The sequence below is a fragment of the Oreochromis niloticus genome, linkage group LG11 (assembly GCF_001858045.2).
Source record: "Oreochromis niloticus isolate F11D_XX linkage group LG11, O_niloticus_UMD_NMBU, whole genome shotgun sequence".
NCBI lineage: Eukaryota > Metazoa > Chordata > Actinopteri > Cichliformes > Cichlidae > Oreochromis > Oreochromis niloticus.
The window spans coordinates 25,702,102-25,727,725 of NC_031976.2; the positions used below are offsets into that span (position 1 = coordinate 25,702,102).

At 38.2% G+C, this 25,624-nt stretch overlaps 2 protein-coding genes across 13 annotated transcripts; one reads left to right on the top strand and one right to left on the bottom strand.

The window, feature by feature from the left end:
- The first annotated feature begins 3,559 nt into the window (after window positions 1-3,559).
- LOC102075759 (meprin A subunit beta-like) lies at window positions 3,560-6,496 on the top strand. Its single transcript, XM_019364377.2, has 8 exons — window positions 3,560-3,706; window positions 3,875-4,105; window positions 4,234-4,425; window positions 4,877-5,116; window positions 5,205-5,378; window positions 5,502-5,607; window positions 5,802-5,846; window positions 6,256-6,496. The coding sequence occupies exons 1-8, from the start codon at window positions 3,565-3,567 to the stop codon at window positions 6,329-6,331; spliced, it is 1,206 nt and encodes a 401-aa protein (XP_019219922.2). The 5' UTR covers window positions 3,560-3,564; the 3' UTR covers window positions 6,332-6,496.
- A 9,121-nt stretch (window positions 6,497-15,617) lies between these two features.
- Window positions 15,618-24,641, bottom strand: LOC100699674 (meprin A subunit beta-like). Of its 12 annotated transcripts, XM_019365094.2 has the most exons (24): window positions 24,506-24,641; window positions 24,288-24,392; window positions 23,927-23,945; window positions 23,786-23,824; window positions 23,639-23,664; window positions 23,452-23,536; window positions 22,951-23,068; window positions 21,842-22,020; window positions 21,323-21,541; window positions 20,056-20,217; window positions 19,645-19,875; window positions 19,064-19,516; window positions 18,803-18,976; window positions 18,580-18,685; window positions 18,311-18,355; window positions 18,163-18,207; window positions 17,987-18,031; window positions 17,803-17,847; window positions 17,626-17,670; window positions 17,449-17,493; window positions 17,272-17,316; window positions 17,095-17,139; window positions 16,918-16,962; window positions 15,618-16,211 (listed from the first exon to the last, which is right to left on the bottom strand). In XM_019365094.2, exons 2-24 carry the CDS (start codon window positions 24,354-24,356, stop codon window positions 16,133-16,135), a joined length of 2,364 nt encoding a protein of 787 aa, XP_019220639.1. In that variant the 5' UTR covers window positions 24,357-24,392; window positions 24,506-24,641; the 3' UTR covers window positions 15,618-16,132. The 12 variants fall into 12 exon arrangements, with proteins under 12 accessions (XP_019220639.1, XP_019220642.1, XP_019220640.1 ...); XM_019365097.2 differs by lacking the exon at window positions 17,803-17,847; XM_019365095.2 differs by lacking the exon at window positions 17,626-17,670.
- Window positions 24,642-25,624: the final 983 nt, after the last annotated feature.

A 25,624-nucleotide genomic window follows, 5' to 3' on the forward strand; every position in this document is an offset into this window, starting at 1 on the left:
TTTAGATACCATTTGTTACTTTTCAAATTCTATATTTATTAAGTTATGCAGGCTTATGAAGGCTAAACAATTATATAAACTTTTCTGAATCTAAATAGTGTACTTTGGTAGAATTAAAAAATAAGTGTAGTGCAGGTCTGTGATGATTTTTAGTGCTACTATCATCTAGTTTTGATTCTGTTCTGTTTTGGTTAAGTCCTAAGTAGTCCTTATTTTGAACTGTTGTAGTCCTGTTTTAATTCCGGATCAGTTCTGGGTCTGGTTGAATTGGGGTTTAGTCCCTGTGTCTTGATACAGCCCGACTTTGTTCTGCCTTGCTGCTTAATTAAAAACTAGTTTAAGGTGTCCTGCATATGTGATATTTATTTTTTTCCTATATGAAGTCATTCTTTTTTGAACAAAACTCAAAACAGTGCCTATTAATCTTTCAGTCATTTCTACCCTCACTTAATTTCCTTTCGCTGCTCAGCTCTCACACAGTGGCTAAGCTATGCTCCAGTCCCTCCATATTGTGGCCAATCAAATGCGAGGATATAGGATAATATCATTATGTGAAAAACAGAGAGGGTGAGAGATGCGACAGTCAAGTGGAGCAACAGGGTAACTATGTGAGAATGCTGTTTGTTGATTACAGTTCAGCGTTTAACACAACGCTGAACTGTAATCAACAAACAGCATTCTCACATAGTTACCCTGTTTCTTGCCACGTGGACAAGAAACAGGGTAACTATGTGAGAATGCTGTTTGTTGATTACAGTTCAGTGTTTAACACAATAGTGCCCAGCAGACTGTTCACAAAGCTGAGGGACCTGGGACTCAACAGCCGCCTGTGTGCATGGGTGTTGGACTTCCTCACCGGCAGAACTCAGGTGGTGAGGGTGGGTGGGTGTGTCTCCGACAGCATCACCATCAACACAGGAGCACCACAGGGGTGTGTCCTCTCGCCACTGCTCTACTCCCTCTACACTTCGGACTGTGTGGCCACCCACGGCTCCAACACCATTGTGAAGTTTGCTGACGACACAGTGGTGTTGGGTGCCATCTCCAACAGCGATGAGGCGGCCTACATGGAAAAAGTGAAGAATTTGGCATCATGGTGCCAGGACAACCACCTCCAGCTGAACGTCAGCAAGACCAAGGAGCTGGTGGTGGACTTCAGAAGGAGTCAGCACAGAGACTACAAACCCATTTTCATCAATGGAGCTCCAGTGGAGAGGGTGCAGTCCTTCAAATATCTTGGTGTCCACATCTCCTCAGACCTGACATGGGCTGCCCACATTCAGGTCCAGACCAAGAAGGCTAGGCAGCGCCTGTATCACCTCCGACAACTAAGGAAGTTCAGGGTCTCTCCAAAGATCATCAGGATCTTCTATACAGGCGCTGTGGAGAGTATCCTCACACAGAACATGACAGCGTGGTTCGGGAACAGCTGTGTGAAGGACCAAAAAGCTCTCCAGAGAGTGATCCGTACAGCAGAACGCTGCTGCAGGATTGCTCTCCCCCCACTTCAGGACACCTACACCAGGAGATGCCGGACTAGAGCAACGCAGATACTGAAGGACCCGTCCCATCCTGGCAACAAACTGTTCCAACTTCTACAATCTGGTAGACGGTTCCGCATCATCCGGGCAAGGACAGAGAGACTCAAGAAGAGCTTTTGTCCTCAAGCCATCCGGGCCCTAAACCAACACCCCCCCCCTACACACACACACACACACACACGCCATCTCACATCATCTATAATTGACTGAGACTCTCCTCCAGACACTCAAATTCCTTTAACTTCCTTTAACTTTAAATATGTTTATATTGTCCATTCTGTAAAATAGTCAGATGTCTATTCATATTAATGTACAGAATTCACCTGCTGCTGCTTCTACTGCACATTCACCCAATGTATATACTATATATATATTTATAATGTTATCCCTCTACCCCCCCCCCCCCCATGTTTTTGCACATGTCGAGGATCGTGTCAGGATACATTTCACTGTGTGTTATACATGTGTAACTATGCATGTGACAAATAAAGAACCTTGAACCTTGAACCATCCGTCTGTCCTCTCAGTAAGTGAGTGAGACAGTAGACAGCGGTGAGGAGGGCTGTGCGAAAGCAAAAACACATAAATATGCCTGACACCCTTAAACGAAGCAGCATCTGGCTGCAGTTTAAAGACTTTTTTTGTCTCGGTCTTGGTCTTGGTCTTGGTGTTGTCTTGACTTGGTCTCGGTCTTGGTCTCATCTCGACTTGGTCATGGTTTTGGTCTTGTCTTGGTCTCGATACCCTCTGGTCTTGGTCTTGTCTTGGTCTCGGATTAGGCGGTCTTGACTACAAATCTACGAGAGCCCAAGGAGGAGGGGTCACCCAGTAGTCACAGAGCTGAAGCCAGGGGGGGCTGCACTGGTGTGCCCGCCGGCTCTGCCGGCAGCCAGCTGTGCCAGAGTGAACCGAGCCGCAGGCCCAGAGGCCCGAGGGCCCCCCGTGCCCCGAAAGAGGCCTGACCGAGCAACAGGCGCCAGGCCCCGCGAAGTAGCCCCCGGGAGTGAGCTGGTACATACCTGAGCGCCCAGCCCTGGACACCAAGAACCACCAACGCACCGAGCCCTGAGGGCATAAGTCACCGGCAGGGAGTGTGGTGAGGGGAGATAGGCCTCCATACTTTGGAACGCCTGGGAGTTCCTAGAGAGGTGGAGTTTAAGACCCGACCTGACATATAGACACAGACAAACAGGCACACACAGACACATACATGCATTCCCACCCTCATGCACACATATACAAACACTCAGCACTCACCCAACGTAAGGATAGACATAAATGGACATGTACACACAATCACACTCCCCAAACATACTCTATACCCCGGGTCCAGATACCCTCGCCCCCAGAGGGGGAAACAGCACCTAGACCCAAGAGATGTTACCCTTTCCCCTGGGGTGGAGGCAAGCAGACTGCCCCAGGCTCCACAGCAGCAGGGAGGCCAATCGGACGGCCAACACCTCCTCCCAGCCCCCCCGCCCCGATGGCCAGCAGAGAACGGGGGCGTGTGAAGACCCCATACCTCCTTCCTCCCGCTCATGTGTAGTGTTGCTGCGTGTTGTTCTAAAGTGCATTTAAAACACGGGAGGGCATGGTGCTGCTGCCAGAGAGCAGCAGGTCTTAGCACGGCCCCTCTCGAGAACCCTCAATGTCTACATGGAATTAAAATTGAGAGGTGGGCACCGACTCCCATCTGTTTAATTCATACAAAAATTCAAAATGTCAGGATTGCTATATTTTAGGCTGCAATTTCACTGCTGAATATGTGTAGAAAATTGCTTGTGGCCAAACAGTCCATCCATTTTGGATGATTACAGTTCATTACAGACTATTTTGTCCTTTCTCTCTCCTTCTTGAGTTCTAGAAAATTACATTCCCATTGAAATGTGTCTTAGAAAATAAATCCGACTTCAAAACACACAGAAAAACTTTCATTTCAACAGGTATACAATAGTAAATGGTGTTACTGAAAAAAACCTATGCTTTATAATTTATTTCTACAGGCTCATACGTTGCCTTTAAGATGTGCTGTGGCTTTACTAATGGGACCATGTGTCAGATGAACCGCTGTTCAAAGAGTGGCAATGGCTGGGAAATGGTAACAGGTGTTTATGGGGGTTCCAGCTCTGACCATACCAATCTGCCCAATGGAAATGGTAATCAAGGTAAGGTTTCAAATATTGCATTTTTTATTGCAGTGTTTTATATACAGTTTTAAATAGAAAATCTAGTTTTCCACCTTAACCATGTTAACTTAATAAAAATTAAGCTGCTAGAAATAATAATAAATAATTTAATCATCTCATGTAATATAATTTTGAACCACATTGTAGGTCAGGATGCAGGTTACTTCATGTATGCTGGCACAGTATCAGGTCAGGAGGGTGACTCAGCCTGGCTGGAGACAAAGAGGATGAGTCCTCAGAGGAAGTGTCATGTCCAGTGTCTGCAGTTCTACTATTACCACAGTGGCAGTGAGACAGACAAACTTAACATCTGGATCAGAGAGTTTCAGGATAACTGGGACTCCACAGGAACTCTCTACCTCATGGGACAGATCACTGGTAATAATTCACTTGTGTGATTATCCATAATGATTTTCTCCAGAAAAAGTGTGAATTTTGACATTTTACATTTTGTCACAAAGATATACCTCGTAGTTCACCTATTACTCCAAAAATTCTCCCTTCAGGACCACCAACATCTCACTGGACTCTCAACCATGTTCCTCTAAATGCCACCAAGCAGTTCCAGGTGGAGTTTGAGGTTCGTAAAGGAGCAGGAAACTCTGCAGGCGGCTTCTCTATTGATGACATCAATCTGTCAGAGCTCGAGTGTCCAGATGGAACCTGGCAGATTAATGATTTTGAGAGATTTTGGAACAGTACTGTCAGGTTTCCTGGGTCGTTGACCCAGTGTTTTCTGTTTTGTCATGTTCAGTTTATTTTCACATCCATGTTTTCTATGCCAGCCTGTCTACTAGTGTATCATGTTCCAGTTCCTTCTATGCATCATTAGTTAGACTAAGTTCAGCTGTGCTCTCACCTGTCTCCAATCGTTGTCATTGTTAGTCATGTATTTAAGCCCTCTGTTCCCTTCAGTCCTGGTCGTGTCATTGATGTTATGTTGTTGCTTACACCTGCGTTCAGTCAGCCTGCCATTCAGCCTTTCAGTCAGTCCTTCAGTCATTCAGTCAGTCGTCCAGCCAGCCAGCCATTTCCTACCTCTGTTCTGTTTGTTCACTCCATCGGCAATAAATACCAACCTTCACCTACCTACCTGTGAGTCCAGCGTTTGGGTCCTCCTTCTCTCATCCACAACACAGATCCTGACAAGTACTCATACTCCAACCCTGATATATAGCCCACGCCAGTATTCCAGTGAGGGCTATGCTTACCGGGTAGTGTTATATCTCCACCAACCAGATTTTGGAGTATTTGTCCAACTTGTCTCTGGTGTCTATGATGACCAACTGCAATGGCCTTGCCTACAAAGGCAATTTACTGTCCAAATGTTGGATCAGAACCCCAACATCCAGCTACAGATGTCAAGGCAAATGAGTCTCACCTCCAGTGGTATGTTTGCAGAAAAATTAAGTAATGCTTCAAAAAATCTACTTACTAAATTATTAACCACTATGTTACATATGCTTTCTATAAACAGGTGTACCTGCTTGGGGCAAACCTCGTGATGTTGGAACTCAAATTGTTGATGAGAACAATGAGACCATCTATGTTAATAACCTGTATGGTAGATATAATTTTGCATCTTTGGAAGACATCCAATCCAGAGATTACCTCAAGGGAGGGAGTGCAATTTTCATCTTCAGTGTACAAGGCAAATTAAAATAATTTCATTCCTAAACTTATATATTGTACTTGAAACTTTTACAACAGAAATGTATGAAACATTTGAATCATTTTACACAACATCAAAATAAAGTTTTCTTTATTCCAATAGATCTCACACCTCTAGTTAATGGAAATTCACTGCCATGTCCTCAAGTAAGAACAGTAAAAATTACACATTCTCCCGGAGACCAGGATAAAGGAAACTGCTCATCACAGTAGGACATATTATTAAATTACGATTCATGTGAAGATACATATTAAACAATATATATGATGAGAGATACTGCAATTTTCTCATGCATTTTTGAGCACCTTGCAAGAATAAATGCCGTTGCTAGATGTAAAAGTTAATGCAGGTGAAACTCTAACAAGTTTTAATACCCCTCCAAAAATGCTTTACCTTTTACAGGATCTCACCCACCTCAATTCCTACCTCATACACAACAGATGGCAGGTACTGCAATGTTCTCAAACATTTCCTGATTTTTAATAAATAGAAAGTGTTTCTTTGAAACAGAAACACTAAAACTAACACTAAAAAGTTTTAACATACCTGTTAAGAAATGCTTTGATGTTTACAGGATCCCACCCACCACAATTCCAATTCCAGACACAACACTCTCAACACTTCTCAAACATGTTCTGTTTATAACAATGTGTGTGGAGCTGAAAAATTTAGATGTTATACCAATGATAGCGTTCAACACAAAAAGCTCTGTATAAGTATAGTCATCATTTGTTGCAGCTTGAAGCCCACATAGATTTTGCACAAACACAAAAGCAGTGATAGCAATTCAGAATTTCTGTACTTATCATGAGCTATCTGTACATGGCTTATTTAATTAATTCCTTTCTTTCTGCAGTAGCACTTTCTCTCCTGGTATGATGGCCTCTCTTGTCCTCACCCTTCTGCTAGCACTGATGCTTTTGATGCCTTGATGTGATCTTAATCATCCACATCTGGACTCATTACATGGACAGCACCAATGACTCTGGCAGATTCATTTTAGATATTGTTTATTATTTTACTGTATTGATTCATTTTTCATTTATTATAGATTTTCCTAATATAGTGATTTGTTTTTTTGGTGGAGGAACTTTTCATTGTGGTTTTTGTTTTTAAAATAATTTTCATTTGCAACAATATTTTTATTTTTTTCTCCACAATATAGAGAATAAAAAAAACTAAATAAAGCAAGCAAAAATTGAAGTCAGAAGTATGTAAAATATCTATCTATATCTAAGTTTAAAACTCCATTTGACTAATATTAGTTTTTAATCATATGACAGTTTTGTTTGCCACAATTTTCAATCACAAGAAATCTACATGAGTTTGAAGTTATTAAAATATAGTGAGGAAAAATATACTATAATGATTAGCCACAGTGTGCTTTCTCAGTTGTTGGTGTGCTGATGTTTAACAAAACACAAAATAAATAACCTTTAAATCAAAAACATTCTTGGTCCTCTATTTTTTGTGTGTGTGTTGCTTGAATTTTAATAAGAAGAGATCACTTGGAAGAACTGAAAATGATATACTGAGATACAGAAAATAATTTATTATTGTGCTATCTACTGTACAATATAAAGCGCCTTGAGGCGACTTTTGTTGTGATTTGGCGCTATATAAATAAAATTGAATTGAATTGAATTGAATTAATTTGGCAGTCCAATAGATCAGGCTTGGATGGACCTCTGAATGACTCAGGTAAGGTGGCGATGGGGAGGAAGTGGGTTGCATAAATGAGAGACTGAAAGCAGAACGGAGAGCACTGAGATTTAAATCACAAAGAGTAGAGGATGATCAGCTCAAAAGGGGTCAAGAAGATGATTGGATTATTGTAATGTTAGTATTGAGTTTGATGTTTGTAATGAGCTTTTTACAAAGATATCATACATATAACCACTGCAGAAATTGTAGATAATTATTAACAGGAAGTTTCTCTACCTCATTAGAATGAGCAAATGATGCAGACCAGACCATAAAAAGGTACGGCTGTTGTCACTTGGGAAGTATAAGACATTATGTCTATCAAACACACAAAGGCACACAGCCACACAAAAAAACAGATTGCAGTGAAGTATTCCCATATGTATAACAACAAAAGGTGGATGAAAATACCAGAAAGGGGGAAAACATAACTGATCACATTCTCATTTTACTATCGACTAGATCACAGGTGTCGAACGCCAGGCCTCGAGGGCCAGTGTCCTGCATGTTTTAGATGTGCCCTTGATCCAACACAGCTGATTTAAATGGCTAAATTATCACCTCAACATGTCTTGAAGTTCTCCAGAGGCCTGGTAATGCACTAATCATTTGATTCAGGTGTGTTGAAACAGGGTGATATCTAAAACCTGCGGGACACCGGCCCTCGAAGCCTGGAGTTCGACTCCCCTAGACTAGATGGTTGGCACCCACAAGTGTAAAACATAAAAGCGGCTGTGGCACAACTTGACATTGCTACCCTGACATTGCTAAACCTTTTTCACACCTCAGAACCCTTTTTTTTTTTTTTTTTAACCTGTCCCGTTTGGTTCTTTTGCCATCAGAATTATTGTCTAAAGGCGAAGAAAGATGCCCAACGGATTTACTTTACCAAATGGACCATCCCAGCCTTGCCGTAATGGTCCATTTGATTCACCTTTTATTGTTTATTTTATTTTCACTTGCTGAATACGGGACAGACTTGACTGGTGGAAAGAAAGGGGAGAAAGAAAGAGGGAAAGGAAAAAAAAAAAAACCTGAGAAGAGGGACGGGGGAAAAGGGCAAAAAACAAAAACCAACAGAATAAGCAGACAAAAAATACATATATCGATCACCTGGATCACCTGTTGAGAAAGAAAAAAGAAAGCAAGCAGAAGAAAACGAGAGTAATAAACAAGATCACAATGATATATGGGAATATGACAGTAAATACTAAATATTAAACATTATGGTGCAGCACGTGAGATCGACAGCGCAGTGTGTGCTTTGAGGTAGGAGCCAAAAAGGGTGTAGTTTGTGTGTGTGATCACCTGTGTGTACACCTGTGAGCATGAATGCGCTTGTTTTTAAAAGGTTCCTTCATGTAATGATCTGCTAGAGGGTGTGGGGGGCCACTGCCCCGTCCTCCAGGGCATGAAGCAGGTATGGAGGAGATCAAAACTCCAGACATCCAGAGGCCCCCAGAACACAAGAGACCAAGGAAGACCAACAGAGGGGCAGCCGCGTCACTAACCCAGAAAGAGCTGAGGAGAGTCCCAGATGAGGGGTCACTCAGCAGCCTGAGGGGTCACTCAGCAGCCTCAGAACCCTAAACTCAAGAATGGTATCATCAATGCATGATGGGTCTTCCTCACTGAGCGCTCAAAGGAGCTTGCCACAGTAAATATCAGAAGTTGAATGGAAGTTTGCACCAAACTCCAAACCCTGATCATTGAAGCAATTGGAAGGTACGTGTAGAAAAAAGCCACAACTCAGCCGGCTGCTGAGAGAAGTAGTTTGTTCAGATAAAGCTGACTGTTTCATAATACAAAGAAAATTATTCCTCTTTCAATTCCAAAGTTTTACATATCATACACTGCTTCTGCATTTTCCTTGCTTTTTAAATAGATTAAACCTTAGAACTGAAAGGTGGTTTACTTTCTTTTCACATAACTATAGGGGTGGAACATACTGTTACGTGCAAGAATGTACAGTATGTTGTACATATGGGAAGACATAAGGAACTTCCTCAAACACAACAATGGTTTTTTAAGAGGATATCATGCATATAACCACTGAGCTCACAATAAGTGTAGAAATTGTAGATAAATTTTAACTGGAAGTTTCTCTGCCTCGTTAATCGAGATAAATTCATTACAAAGCCTCTAAATAATTTGATTTTTTTTTTAATCGAGTCACACCTAGTTTTTATTGTTGCTTTTTCCCTTTGTAGTTTAAATGCACAAGTCATGTCATATAGTCACCACTGATTTGTACCTATAAGGAGAGTTGTTTTCTATCTTAGGCATTCATAGCAGAAATACTAATTAAGACGTACAGCAGAATATTTCTTTGGGAAGTGAGACTTTTTGTTTACTTTTTGTTTAGAGTGTATAGCTGTGGTAGAGTCATTAACTCTTTTTGTGATTAGACATTAAGGGCATACATGAGAGAGACACTTTGGAGATGAATGTTGAACTCACACATGCAGAAACTCTGAGAGGCTAGAACCAAAAAAGTTCTCTTCCTCCTTACACTGAGCTGATGTCACTTGGGAAAAGTGAAGCACTATGTCTATCAAACACACAAAGTTACATGGTCAAACAGTGTAAGACAATTTACACCAAATTACAGATTACAATGGACTATTCTCATATTGTCTGATACACTTGCACTGCAGTTCAGTATTAAGACATTAATCAACTGCAAGTGCTCCAAACTTACTTCAGTTTATCAGTTGGAAATCGGTATGTTGACAACACACATTGTGACATTGTGTCTGTTGGTACCAAATCATAATTATTTCCCGTAGTGATGAGAACTAAACTGCATTTTGAAGTATATCCTGTTTGATGACTGTTGAGCCAATCAGTCTATTCCACTGGAATTTTCTGTTTCATAATCAAACAAACTGCCAGTAAGTTATGTGCAAGAAGGTACATTGCATGTTTGGGAACACAAGTGAATTTCTATCAACCCAACAACTGCTGTTCGGATTGTATAATGAAAGACTAATGTGGTATTAAACAAATTATTTTACTGCTACTGTTTGTAACCATCATCATTAATCATTGCATTGATCATTATTTCAGCAAAGCATTTATTGAAGCTGTTGGCATTATGTATGACAGGTGTTATCATAATCAAATATTAACCTTTTTACACGCTTATAAAATATATATATATCAGGTTATCCATTAGTATTTCTTCATTCATTTATATCCTTTTTATTAAGCTTTGAGTAGTGCCATTTTATCAAAGCATTTATTCAATATATTATATATGTTTTTAGTTAAGTCTATTACACATATCTGAGCCTTTGTCTGGTAAGAGGTCATAAGTTTAGTTGGCAAGGTGAGAGGGGAGACAGAGTGCACTGAGGTCGAGACATACAGTCTGCACACACACTTATTTTTAGGTAGAAGTTCAGACATATTTTGCTTGTAACTGCATTTTGTGCCTGCATAAGTGACAAGTTTGTTGTAGGACGTGCTGCTGATGTTCCAGAAGATAAGCGGGCGTACGGCAGCTACAGGAAACACCTGGCTTGGAGGCGAAGAAAATGTTCTTTTCTAATTGTGTCAAAAGTTGCTAACAGAACATTTGTGGTTTTGAAAATGCATGTATTGTACCTGCATTGACATATGACGGGGCATCATAAAATATGCCTCGATGCTTTAAAATAATGGATGTGTAGTTTTGGCGGCATGATTGATGCTGATTGTTTGACAGTGTCCATCTCCCACGCTGCGTGTTGTTATTAAAATCATTGTTTTGATCTAACCCTTCTGTAGCACCCTCAAGGATGGACGTACGCACGATGTAGTTATAGAACAGGGTTTATTCTGGTCTTGGCAACCCGTGAGAACTGCTCACGGACAAACAATAAGACAAAAACATCACATCAAAATGCGCTCTTGTACTTAGTGTCAATCAATCAAAAATCCTTAATTACAGAAAATAAAACATTTAAACACACAAACCTCGTGAGCTGACATCCAGGAGGTGCTAAATAGTCCTTTATTTCCTTATTGCCTTATCCTCCATCTTCTTTCTCAATTATTTCCACTCTTTAAACGATATTTTCTCCATGTGTGGAGCTAACCGTGAGCTGCAGCATGCAGACACCATGTGCGCTAGCAAAGGAAAAAGTGGCTGGGTGGAGACCCAAACAGCAAAGCTGTACCCTACACAGTTCACCACCAGAGGGCGCAAAGGAACAAAATCCAGACATACAGCTTGACAAACATCAAATGCAACAAACATCAAATGCAACAAACATCAAATGCAAAAGACCGTTACACCTTCTGTGACCTGTGTTTTTGTACTCACCCTCAATATTTGAACCCGTTTAACACTAATAAAATATGATAGAGGTTTTTTATCTTAGCTTTTGTCTGTACCCAAACAGTTTAACTGCGCAAGTCATGTCATATGGCCACCACTGATTCGTGCTTATATTACACATTCATGGCAGAAATACTAATTAAGATATAAAGCAGAATATTTATTTGTGAAAAGAACTTTTCTGAATACTGACACAGAATACTTTGTTAAGTAGAAAAATAAAGTTACATTGAAACCAAGCACACCATTGTTTTTCTTGTGACATTACCAATAAGTTTGATGTGTCACATGGCCCTCTTCCTATTGAAAAAACAAAAGTTGTATCCAAGATGGCCGACTTCTAAATGGCCACCATGGTCACCACCCATCTTGAGGAGTTTGCCCCCTCACATATACTAATGTGCCACAAACAGGACTTTAATATCACCAACCATTCCCATTTTATTACGGTGTATCCATGTAAATGGCCCACCCTGTATAATAAGCATTTTTAAAATTAGGAATGTATACAATTTACCAAATCACAAAGCATCAAGGAAAATAACAAACGTATCTAAAGAGAGTCTGGCATCCCTTCTTCCTTCTTTTCTGCATTTTTAGGAACTAAGACCAGTTGCTTAACTTTTGGTAGAGGAATTTTGTTGGAGATGGCAATATAGCTGCTCAAAAGTCCTATGTCTACTTTGTTGTGAGGTTTTTTTTTACATCATGTGCCAAATGTTTTTAGTTGGAGAAAGGTCTGGACTGTAGGCAAGCCAGTTTAATTCCTCTATTATGAAGCCATGTTGTTGTAATAGATGCAGTATGTGAATTAGCATCTGTTTTACCTATAATTTTCTTTATCACAGCACTATTTACACTTATTTAACTTACTATTGCTTACTGCCAACATATAACTACTTCAGCTTTGTTCAGCAGTATTAAATAATTTTCTTTTGGGAGAATTAAAGATGCAAATGGAAAAGAAGATTCATGAAGAGTAATGAAGGATGACAAGCAGAGGTTTTGTGAAACAGAGGAATATGCTGGAGATGCTGGGTGAGAGAGAGGCAGGATGTGCTTCAGTGACTCCTAACAGTACCAAGAATAAGAAGATTTTCAGCATAAAATATTTAATTCATCATAAATACTATTTTGTTACTTAACTATTCCCTTATTTTAATATTGCAATTCTTGCCCATAACTTTGCTTAAAGTACATTCTGCTCCTTCAGCAGGAAACAGCTGAACAAACTCCTCGCAAAAGTTCAAGTTATAAAACACTGATGCACCACATCACTGATGTGAAATGCCTTTGGTACATATAACTCAGCTAAAGCTTTAAATGAGTTCTTTGTTCCAGACGTTAATAGAACTAGTGGGGCAAGTCATAGTGGGATCCTTTTTCTTGAAATTTTACGCTCACTTTTAAAAAATAAAACTATTGTTAAAAACTAACAATAGTCCGTTATCTAACAATAGGACTATTGTTAAAAACTAACAGTCAGATTTAAACAATAGTTCTATTGTTAAAAGCAGCAACAGTCTTTTTTTGGACAATAAAACAAGAAACAAACAGGATTTTAAAAAAATCTACACTTAAATAAAAATATGTGGTCCTTACCAGGTTCTAAAATTATTTAAATACAACCTCAGATACAGCACATAAAAATATACAGTCAGGATATATAAAAAAAACTGCAGAAGAATCAGAGGACGCATTTGATACATAAAACCTGCAATATCCACCCATGAGCTAAGCATTTCTACCAAAGTATTCTGTATTATTAGTAGTTTTACCATGAATGTGTAATACTGAAAACAACTTTCCCTATAGCTACACATCACTGGTGACCATTGGTTCGTTTAAACTGCTTTGTTAAAAAAAAAGAAAAAAGATCAAGATAAAAACCTCTACCATAGTTTGCTAACCTTTTATCTTGATATGATAATCCAAACAGTAGTCACTGTTACAGTTAAGGAAGTTTCATATCTCTTCCCAAACGTACAACATAGTGTACATTCTTCCAGGAACAGTAACTGACTGCCAGTATGTTCCACCCCTACAGTTACGTGAAAAAGAAAGTAAACCAATGTCAAGTTGTGCCACAGCACCATGGGCCATCTCTATGTTTTACATTTGTAGGTGCCAACTATCTTGTCCATGGTAGAATGAGAATGTGATCAGTTGTGTTCTTCCCCTTCCCCTTACATCGTGCTCAGGAGTTCAACACCCATTCTTTTCTTTCTCACATAGCTAACCATGATAAGACTGCCACTGAAAACCAATGTTCTGTAAACCTCCCTGAATTTGGAAGGCTTCATCAGAGGAGGGATGCCGACCTTGTCCTATTGTAGAGTCCCCACAATAGTGTCTCAAGAAGACTCTACACAAGAGGCTACTGCACAACTGCTGGACAGTGTTTTCCCTCAGATTCTTCTGTACTCCTTCCCCTGTTTGTCTCCCTGTATAAACCATTCCATCTATTGCATAGAGGATGCATGTATCGCAAACCCTGAAGGTCTTTAGGCTATACTTGTCGGACTTGTTTGGCATGAACAAAGCTGTTCGTCTCCGGTGACACAATCACTGGGGACGAATCACTGCCTGAAACCTAAATGAATGTTGTCTGTTAGTTATTGTTGTGTAAAATATTATTCTTAAGCGGTGACACTCTTTATGGTCCATTAGGTATATATTCCTGACAGAAAATATTTTCCTGACAAAAATGTTGTAAAATGTACAAAAGGTAATTTAAATATGTAAATGGCATGATATCAAAAACAATTTTTAAAAATGAAATAGCTAGAATATGAAATAATTACAACTTTTCATTACAAAAGTATTGCAAGCAAAAACAACCCCACAGGGTCATTTTTGACTCACTTATACATCCAAGGGTTAAGTTAAAATCCCTGCATTGTGAGTGATCCTGAGTGGAGTTGCATGATGTCATGGTTTAGTCATGCATATCTCCTGCATCACTTGAAAGCCAAAAGGTATCATATACGAAAATAATGTCACAGCTTAAGATTTTTTAGGAAGTGATTAGTAATCAACAAAGGCATACAAACTTTGCAGATATTTGTTATACAATAAAGATGTGATTATTAATGTTTTATTATGAAACTGCATTGCAATGAAGTATTACCATATGGGAATACTGCATTTTGGCGTAGCTGTGTGCCTGTGTGTGTTTGATAGACATAATGTCTTATAATTCCAAGTGACATCAGCCCCACCTTTTGATGGTTTGTTCTGGATCATTCAATCATTTTACTGAGGTAGAGAAACATCATGTTAATACATATGTAAAAAGCTCATTACAAACATCAATCTCAGTACAGACATTACTCTAATCCAATCATCTTCTTGTCCCTTTTTGAACTAATCAACCTGCACTCAGTGTGGTCTCAGTGCCCTCCATTCTGCCTTTCAGATTCTTGTTTATGCAATGCACTTCCTCACCATACCCACCATACCCAAGTCATTCAGAGATCCAGTCTTCATCTTCGTCTTCACTGCTACCAGTGTCTAGACCCTTGGGGATCCTGTCCTAAATCCTATCACCACTGGGATTCCATGCTGCCATGATGAGTCCTTGGACTCTAAATCACCAAAATAATTAATTTCTCTATCTTAGTAAATTATGTTCACCACTACTAAATGATCGGTGCATTTTAAAATCCAAGTAACACTGAAAAAATCATGAACTACGAATGTTTGTGTGTGGTGGAGCTGTGGACCCTGGGTCAGCTGCAGGGGAGGGGTGGTGCAGTGGGTTCAAGGGGTGGTGCCAGGGAGGCTGGAGGTAGAGGTGGAGGTGATTGGGCTAATGAGATTTTCCTTTTTATAGTGAGATGGGAGAACAGAAGCGGGGAGTGTGTGCAGCCAGCTGAAAAGTTGTCGTTCGTGGGTGCCAAACCAAAGAAATTATATGTGTGTAAAATCAATAAAACTAAATTGATCACAAGAACAGTGTGTTCTCTTCATTTACATTTTGTTTTAAAGGGTATTTATTTATTTATTTTTGTTGAACATCAGTACGCCAACATCCAAGAAAGAAAATTGTAGCTAAACATAGTAGTATAGTCCCCCCCAATATTATAGTAACTTCATACTATGTGGACTGCTCATGATTGAAAACTGCAGTAAACAAAACTGTCATATGATTATAAATTGATATTGGTCAAAAGCAGCTTAAAAGCTACACATATTTTTTGCTTGCTTTATTTTAGTCACTATATTGTAGACACAAAATGAAAACATTGTTGCAAATGATTATTATTAAACCAACAACCACAATGAAAGGTTTCACCACCAAAAAAGCAAACCACTACATTGGAAACATCCATCCATCCATTCGCTTCCGCTTATCCTTTTTTCAGGGTCGCAGGGGGCGCTGGAGCCTATCCCAGCTGTCATAGGGCGAGAGGCGGGGTACACCCTGGACAGGTCGCCAGTCTGTCGCAGGGCCAACACACCGAGACAGACAACCATTCACACTCACATTCACTCGCACATTCACACCTAGTGGCAATTTGGATTATCCAATTAACCTATCCCCACGAGCTGCATGTCTACATTGGAAACATCTATAATAAATCAAAAAGGAATGGATAATTATCAGGTCATACAGTAGCAAAATCCAAAAATAACAAAAAGTAATCTGGCAGAGTATATTGCTCTGCTCATGTAAAGATTCCAGATGTGGATGAAATACACATCAGGGTATCAAAAGCGGCAGCGCTAGCAGAAGTGTGAGGAAAGGAGAGGCCATCATACCAGGAGAGAATCCAAAAATGCTAAAACACAAAGAAAAGAATTAAGGAAATAAATGATGCACAGATAGCTTATGATAAGTTATACATTTCAGAAGAAGGTTTACATCGCCATCAGCACTCTTGTGTTTTACTGGGCATAATCTATGTGTGCTGCAAGCTGCAACAAATAATACACTCAGTTGTCTTGTAATTTTACACATTAGTACTGAAAACAATTCATTATTTTAGCAAAGGTGAATTACAGGCATTCTGATTGGCTGGTGACTATATTCTTATGGGCCACTGCATAAATCATTATTACCCCATGCAAGAAATACATGGGCTGAGATAAAAGACTTTAATATTAGCATTACTAGTGTCATCATCATCAAGGTCCTGTGTAAGTCAAAGCATTATATGGTATGTATGTGAAAGTAACACAATTTCAAATCCTGCATCAAATATTGAAATGATTATAGCTTCCTTTCTTCTTCTTTTGTCTACTCCATTAAGTGTTCACCACTGCAGATCAGCTTTCACCATCTCACCTTATTCCTCCATTGGTACACCAAGTCTCTGCATGTGCTGCTTCACTACAAGTTTTGCTGATGACTATCCTTAAATAAAGCTTTTTGTGTTGAACACAAAATTATAATATGTTCAGCAGTAGAATGTCTAAAATTTCAGGTACAGTAGAGTTTACAGCTTATGATAACAACACAATCTTACAAATGGAAGATTGCTGTACCTGTCATCTGTTGTCTCTGGAATTGGAGTTGTGGTAGGTGAGATCCTGTAAACATCAAAGTATTTTTAGCAGGTAGGTTAGAATCTTTTATATGTGTGAGAGTTTTAGTGTTTCTAGTTGCAAGAAACACTTTCTATTTATTAAAAAAACAGAAAAAGTTTGAGAAATATGGAGTACCTGTCATTTGTTGTGATTGGAGGTGGAATTGTGGTAGGTGAGATCCTGTAAGCAACAAAGTATTTTTAGCAGGTAGGTTAAAATCTTTTATATGTGTGAGAGTTTTAGTGTTTCTAGTTGCAAGAAACACTTTCTATTTATTAAAAAAACAGAAAAAGTTTGAGAAATATGGAGTACCTGTCAACTGTTGTGATTGGAGGTGGAATTGTGGTACGTGAGATCCTGTAAGCAACAAAGTATTTTTAGCAGGTAGGTTAAAATCTTTTATATGTGTGAGAGTTTTAGTGTTTCTAGTTGCAAGAAACACTTTCTATTTATTAAAAAAACAGAAAAAGTTTGAGAAATATGGAGTACCTGTCATTTGTTGTGATTGGAGGTGGAATTGTGGTAGGTGAGATCCTGTAAGCAACAAAGTATTTTTAGCAGGTAGGTTAAAATCTTTTATATGTGTGAGAGTTTTAGTGTTTCTAGTTGCAAGAAACACTTTCTATTTATTAAAAAAACAGAAAAAGTTTGAGAAATATGGAGTACCTGTCAACTGTTGTGATTGGAGGTGGAATTGTGGTACGTGAGATCCTGTAAGCAACAAAGTATTTTTAGCAGGTAGGTTAAAATCTTTTATATGTGTGAGAGTTTTAGTGTTTCTAGTTGCAAGAAACACTTTCTATTTATTAAAAAAACAGAAAAAGTTTGAGAAATATGGAGTACCTGTCATCTGTTGTGATTGGAGGTGGAATTGTGGTACGTGAGATCCTGTAAGCAACAAAGTATTTTTAGCAGGTAGGTTAAAATCTTTTATATGTGTGAGAGTTTTAGTGTTTCTGGTCACAAGAAACACATTTTATTTATTTAAAAAAAACAAAACAGAAAATGTTTGAGAAATGTGGAGTACCTGTCATCTGTTGTGTCTGGAATTGGAATTGTGGTGGGTGAGATCCTATAAACAACAAAGTATTTTTAACAGATAGGTTAAAATTCTTATATGTGTGAGAGTTTTAGTGTTTCTGGTTGCAAGAAACACTTTCTATTTATTAAAAAAACAGAAAATGTTTGAGAAATGAAGAGTACCTGTCATCGGTTGTGTCTGCAATTGCAATTGTGGTGGGTGAGATCCTAAGAGTGTCAAAACATATTTTTCAGAGGTATCTTTAAAATCTTACATGAATAACAATTCTGTTTCTGTTTAAAAGAAAAATGTTCGAGAAAATTGGAGTACCTGTCATTTGTTGATTTTGGAGTTGGAATGGAGGTGGTTGAGATCCTGTAAAAGCATTTTTGAGAGGTCTATTAAAACTTTCATGGGTGCAAAAGTCACTGCAAGAGTTTCTAGCATTAGCGTGCACTAGCTTTCAGATCTAGTAACAACAGACATTCTTACAAACTGCTTACTGCTATTTTCTTATGAATTTGTATATTTCCCATCATATATTGTTTCATATGATATGTTTTCTCTTCATATGAATCTTAATTTAATAAATTGTGTACCGTGATGAGCAAGGTCCTTTATGCTGGTCTCCAGGAGGATGTGTAATATTCACTGTTCTCACTTGAGGACATGGCAGTGAACTTCCATTAACTAGAGGTGTGAGATCTATTGAAAGAAGAAATTTAAAATATGTACCTGGAAACGTGCATCACTTCATGCGTTTCTGTTGTAAAAGTTTTAAGTACAGTATTTAAGTTTAGCAATGAAAATATTTAAATTTACCTTTTACACTGAAGATGAAAATGGCACTCCCTCCCTTGATGTAATTTCTGGATTGGATGTCTTCCAAAGATGCAAAATTATATCTACCATACAGGTTATTAGCATAGATCAGCTCATTGTTCTCATTAACAATTTGAGTTCCAACATCACGAGGTTTGCCCCAAGCAGGAACACCTATTTATAGAAAGCATTTGTAACATAGTGGTTAATAATTTAGTTAGTGCATTTTTTAAGCATTACTTCATGTTTCTGCAAACGTACCACTGGTGGTGAGCAGATTTGGGTCAGTGGTGAGACTCATTTGCCTTGACATCTGTAGCTGGATGTTGGGGTTCTGATCCAACATTTGGACAGTAAATTGCCTTTGTGGACAAGGCCATTGCAGTTGGTCATCATAGACACCAGAGACAAGATGCACATATACTCCAAAATCTGTCTGCCTTAGATATAACGCTACCCGGTAAGCATAGCCCTCACTGGAGTACTGCCTTGGGCTATATATCAGGGTTGGAGTATGAGTACTGTTCCAAAATCTCTCAAAATCATTAATCTGCCAGGTTCCATCTGGACACTCAAGCTCTGACAGATTGATGTCATCAATAGAGAAGCCGCCTGTAGAGTTTCCTGCTCCTTTACGAACCTCAAACTCCACCTGGAACTGCTTAGTGGCATTTAGAGGAACATGGTGGAGAGTCCAGTGAGATGTTGGTGGACCTGAAGGGAGAATTTTTGGAGTAATAGGTGAATGTGAGGTATGTCTTTATGACAAAATGTGAAATGTGAAACATTTATACTTTCTCCGGAGAAAATCATCATATATAATCACACAAATGATTCATTACCACTGATCTGTCCCATGAGGTAGAGTGTTCCTGTGGAGTCCCATTGATCTTGAAACTCTCTGATCCAGATGTTAAGTTCATCTGACTTGCTCCCATTGTGATAATAGTAGAACTGCAGACATTGGACATGACACTCCCTCTGGGGACTCATCCTCTTTGTCTCCAGCCAGGCTGAGTCACCCTCCTGACCTGATTCTGTGCTGGCATACATGAAGTAACCTGCATCCTGACCTACAATACAGTTCAAAATTATCTTACATCAGATCTTTAAGTCTTAAGTATCAAAAGTATTTATTATTATTGCTGGCAGCTTACTTTTAATGTTAACAATGCTGAGGTGGAAGACTAGGTTTTCCATTTAGAACTGTATATTAAACACTGCAATAAAAAATGGAATATTTGAAACCTTACCTTGACCACCATTTCCACTGGGCAGATTGGTGTGGTCAGAGCTGGGACCACCATAAACACCAGTTACCATTTCCCAGCCATTGCCACTCTTTGAACAGCGGTTCATTTGACACATGGTCCCATTAGTAAAGCCACAGTACATCTTGAAGGCAATGGATGAGCCTGTAGAGATGAATTAAAAGTGCAAGTTTTTTTTTTCCAAGGAAGATTGGAGGGAAAAGGCAAAATTGTCAACTCACAAAACTGTAGTCATCTCAAGTGAGTGAATTGTTTCGACGTGAGCAATTTTCTATACACATTCCGCACTTTAGGCTTAGTTAATTATTTACAATGAACAACAGAAAGTTGCTCATTGGAGTACAATATCATTGGTACTCCAATGAGCAACTTTCTGTTGTTCATGATATTGCTGAAATTGCAGCCTGAATATAGCAATCCCGGCATGTTGATTTTTGTATGAATTAAACAAATGGAGTGAGATTATTTGCTGATTTTAAATTGGCCATATGTGCGAATATGAGCATGGTTGTCTGTTTGTTTAAACTATTTTCAAATCATAATTGTGACTTGTTGAACTTTTCTTAAGACAAATAGACTCTATCATTGTGCCAGTTCAAAAGGTGATCATAATAGATATTTTGGAATTCAATAATATATAAATTTATGCCCTCCTAAGTTTAAATGAGCTTAGTAACTCTAAAAACAATATAAAAACTATCTACAAATGTGAGTGTGAGAAAGAAAACTGTTACTTTCTATTGGTTGTCAGGAGTGTTGTGTGGAGACGAGGAAAAGTGACCCAAACACAGGACTCATGGATAGTGATGAACTGAAGATGGGTTTATTATAAAGAGTGGCTGAACAAAAGATAAAGGAACACTGACTGGCTGGATAACTGAACACAGATGGGAACAACAATAACATCAATGACACGACGATGAACTGATGGAAACTGAGGACTTAAAAACACGCTGGATGATGAGTGATTAGAAACCGGTGAGTACACAGCTGAATTTAATCTGACTAATGATACATGGAAATAACTGGAACACAAAACACAGGCTGGCACAGAAAACAGGAAGTGAGAAACATGAATGTGGGAAATAAACTGAACCTGACAAAACAGAAAACACTGGGTCAACAACCCAGGAAACCTGACAATTGGTTAAGGCCGCAATATTCTCATGGTGTTCTTAGTAACTTTAACCAATAATCCCGGAGTATTCCTGAAACTGGATGCGGGTCCCCATAGTCTTTAAGCACTTACTGCATTTGTAGAGTAGATTCAGCTCCTGAACATCACTAGTACTCATTTCCACTCGTTGACCAATCAGATTCTGGAATTTGCGATCTTTGGTGATGATTGTAGATCCATTGCCATTGGTGAAATCATCTTTGCCATAGTGCATCACGGACAAGTAGTCATATGGGACTCCATTGGTGGTGCTCTCATCACTGCCAACGATTCTAAAGTTGCTCTTGTAAGCTATAAAAATCATATATAAAAACCAAACATCAGATACAGTATACTCCACTGAAAATATTTTGATAACACGAGAGAAGGTCAAATCATAAAATGAAATATTTTGTATACTCACTATAGTGATTTCATTGATTTTATGACTCAATCTCAGATTATTAAATAGTTATAATTTTATTTTAACCATTTCAGAGTGGTTATTACATTTATGCAGACTGCTTTATACAGCTTTAAGATAAGTATTTGAATAGAAATATAGAACAAAGACATTAACATTGTTATAATTAGTATAATTGTTAACCAAACCTTCTAGGATGTTTTCAAAGTTAATCGTCACATAATCATCTCTGTCATATCTGGACTGTTCATGGTAGAAGCCAAGAGCATGAAGGAACTCATGTTCAACAATGGCAATGTAACCACAGCCTGTTCCAATGGAGAGTTCCTGTCCATTGGAAAATATTCGTCCAATGTATGACCAACATCTGAAATGAAAGGCAGAACACTGATAAATATTTGTCCCACAACTGGTTATGTATTCTGTAATTTATTTAGTGTAATCTATAAAATCACAATTAAATAAATCAGAAAAGGAATAACAAAAACATAACCATTCTTAAAAGTTTCACAGTATTCATCTTGTTCTTTTGCTAGAACTGTATATCCAGGGGTGCACAAGTGGTCCGCAGGTGCACATACGCTGTCAAAATAAAAGACGCGCACCAGATAAGAAGTTGCAACGCGCGTTTGCGTACATAAGATTTTCTGGAGGAGGACAGACATTTGTTTAGAACTCTTAAAAATGTCGAAGAAGCAAGCTCCTTTAAGCAATTACTTTGGTGTTCCTCCACCTCCAAAGAAATGTCAGAAGGAGTCCGAACCGCAAAAGAAGCGCGTATTCTTGGAAAAGTGGTTGCAGGAGGTGAGCGGGCTTCGAACAAATGATGAATGCACAGAGATGTGGTGCAGAATATCCCATTTTTGTCTGCTAGAGTGGAATCTAGCGGCACCACTTTTCCGAGAATATGCGCTTCTTTTGAGGTTCGGACTCCTTCTGACATTTCTTTGGAGGTGGTGGAACACCAAAGTAATTGCTTAAAGGAGCTTGCTTCTTCGACATCTTTAAGAGTTCTAAACAAATGTCTGTCCTCCTCCAGAAAATCTTATGTACGCAGACGCGCGTTGCAGCTTCTTATCTGGTGCGCGTCTTTGATATTGACAGCGTATGCGCACCTGCGGACCACTTATGTACACCCCTGTATATATCACAAATTAAACTAAAGGAACAAAAAGTCTAATTGAAAAATCAGCATAGTCATTTTTAGAATATTTATGCTAATTGCGGCTAAGTAGGAAATTTTATTTTTAAAAACAACAACAACAACAACAACAACAAAGAGCAGAAAAAAACATACCCATTTAACTGTTTGACAGAAATGTAATAGTCCTCAGAGTCTCTTGGTTTGAAGTCAATGCATGATTTCAGTCTGAACTGGTCAAAGGCTCTCAGAATGACTCCTTTAGAATTAATGTCTACCATTGTTGTGTTATAGAGATTAAAAGAAAAGAAGAAGATATTTTAGACAACCAATAAAGGTCCTTTGCCTGCCCATGCATTTTGCTCTAAGGCGCTAAAGCATACAGTTATAAACATTTTTTCCGGTTTTAGCAAAGGCGTGGGTGGTTACTTTGCATAACTGGATGGTACAAAACTATTAAATTAAATTAGCTCTGTTCACTCGCAGATGCTGCTGTTTTGATTTTTTTTCATTATGTGGCTTCTACGTGTCAAAAGCGTCCAGCTGACATGGGAAAAAAAATGCATTCTCCGGTATGACATCACAAAGATATGTTCCCATAGAAATAAAGAAATAAAGATTTCTTTCAGGTGTATTTGTAAGAAAACACATATTTACCAAGGTCATTATTTAAGAGGTAGGGGACTGGAGATGTCCACAGGATGTTTTCATTAATGATGGTACTCCTCTGCTTGCCTATAGGCTAAGGTATAAGAAACATGTATACTGTGACATAATGCAAAGTTACTATGCACACAGATGCTTTTAGAATAAATAGATTTTTATCTTCGTAACAAAGACTCACCTCCAAAATATCATCATGTAAAAATTCTAAGATACAATTTAAAAAATGAGAAACAAGTTACTAATATTCAAGTACAGTTGCATGAAGCCAAAAGAACAAAAATCTCCTTATAAAAAGGTTTAGTTATAAGTACATGTTGAACTTTACCCTTGTTTATTTCAGGAATGTCCTTCACTTCACCAACATCTACAAAAACAGATGAGGCACTTTTGTATACAGTTTTTTAAAATATTTTTTAAAAAATGAATTTCATCAAATAAAGTGGAAAATTAATAAATTAGAACTTACCCACTATTTCTAGTCCATTCTGTAAAAATATCAAAGTAGTATTAAAATAAATGTTCCATCATTTAACATACTTTATGTAGTACTGTGAATAAATGTTTTTTCTTTTTTCTTTTTTTTTCCATTTTAAGCTTTGATAGAAAACACACTATACTTGTTGGTCAACATGCAAAATTAAAACTTTGTTTTTCTTTTTGAAAAACCAAAATCATTGTTAGTAGCTGATATTTAATATTCAATATTAGTGTTAAACATCTTGATTACAAAACAAACCAGACAAATAACTTTAAAAAATCTCTTTAAGTTCTCTTTGCATATTGTTATTCACGATTTCTGAAATATCACTATGCAACTAATCACTTACTGGGTTTAAGGAGAATGCTTCAGAAATTGCCATGATGACAAATATAAAAACACAGCCTTTCATCCTCATGGTGCGTCTTTGATGAAACCTAAATCAATAGAGATTCTACCAAGAATGAGGAAAAAGCAATCACAAAATTAAAAAATATATAACTATTAAAGATTTGTATATATCAAACTTTATGTTTGTTCTCATAGAAATATGAAACTTGTCTTTACCTTGTGCCACACTTGTCTCTTCCTCATCTGCATGAGAAATTGTGCCTGTGACAGGAGTGTTAGAACCAGTTTTATACAACTAAAGCTACGTGCTTGACACATTAGGGAGTCACACATATTCTATCTAGATTTGGTCCTGCTTTAGCCCACGTCATCAGTTCCTGTTATCTGATGTCTGTGACATTAACAAATCCTGAGTATTTGCATTACTTAAAGACATTCCACTTCACACCTAGTTTTTACCAGGAAAACATGAACAACAGTTGATAACAATAATAGACTCAACATTTGACTATGAACCTATGTCTTTTACTCTTAGTGGAGAACATATATTTTTTTCTGTGTGTAATTGATAGCTGACCTAAGGTACTATACCGTCTTTCCTCTGTCTCTGCTGTGAAACAAATATTTTGTTGTGGGAGTTGGCTGTGGCTATGCATCTAAGTCATCTACTTCATCAAATCTTCTGTTTTCTTTTATTTGTAAAAATGTTTGAAAAGAGGACTGATCAATGAAATCTCTCAACTTTGACTGTTTTCAGTTGCATAACAAGGCTTTGTCTGTCAGGCTTGGATGCTGCGATATTATTCCATAATGGCCAACTCATTTCCCTGATGATGATACTTATTAGAAAGTCTACAAAGATCTTTTCAGCTCCAGTTTTTGCTGACTTGTTAGGTGAAATGATCCATAGCAACTACAATGTACTTATATCCTCCGTTGCAAACTTCCAGATGCAGATCCAGTGATGCTCTGTTCGACTTGTTTGGAGCTTTCTGCTCCAGGCAGCTAATGATCACCTAATAATCCAGATCTCTTTGCAGATGTGTTATTGATCACGCTGAGTGTCTGTTCTACTCTAAGATGACACTGTGGATTTTATGCGTTTGTGTTCTACATCCAGGGCTTCCAGAATATTACATCTCCTGGAAGTCACAATATACCAGTCACAATATTCAAAAATGGAAGATAACGAAATTAATTATCAATATAATCCACCGTTGCTTGTTGTATTTAAAAGTTAAACTTTAAAGTTTTGATTTTAATTGTGATCATGACTTACTGCTATGATAAAGACTATTTAACTTAGACAGTAGGATGTTATTTCAAGGATTTTCC

Excerpts from the sequence above, each read along its gene's own strand:
- LOC100699674 (XM_019365094.2), bottom strand. The coding sequence starts at position 24,356 with ATGAGGATGAAAGGCTGTGTTTTTATATTTGTCATCATGGCAATTTCT. Across the intron at positions 18,356-18,579 it reads AAAGGACCTTGCTCATCACG|GATCTCAACCACCTCCATTC; the intron begins GTACACAATTTA and ends ATGCTTTTACAG. Across the intron at positions 16,212-16,917 it reads CCAGAGACAACAGATGACAG|CATTTTTGGATTCTCTCCTG; the intron begins GTACAGCAATCT and ends TTTGTGTTTTAG.
- LOC102075759 (XM_019364377.2), top strand. The coding sequence starts at position 3,565 with ATGTGCTGTGGCTTTACTAATGGGACCATGTGTCAGATGAACCGCTGT. Across the intron at positions 4,426-4,876 it reads TTTTGAGAGATTTTGGAACA|GTACTCATACTCCAACCCTG; the intron begins GTACTGTCAGGT and ends AGATCCTGACAA. Across the intron at positions 5,608-5,801 it reads AAAGGAAACTGCTCATCACA|GATCTCACCCACCTCAATTC; the intron begins GTAGGACATATT and ends TACCTTTTACAG.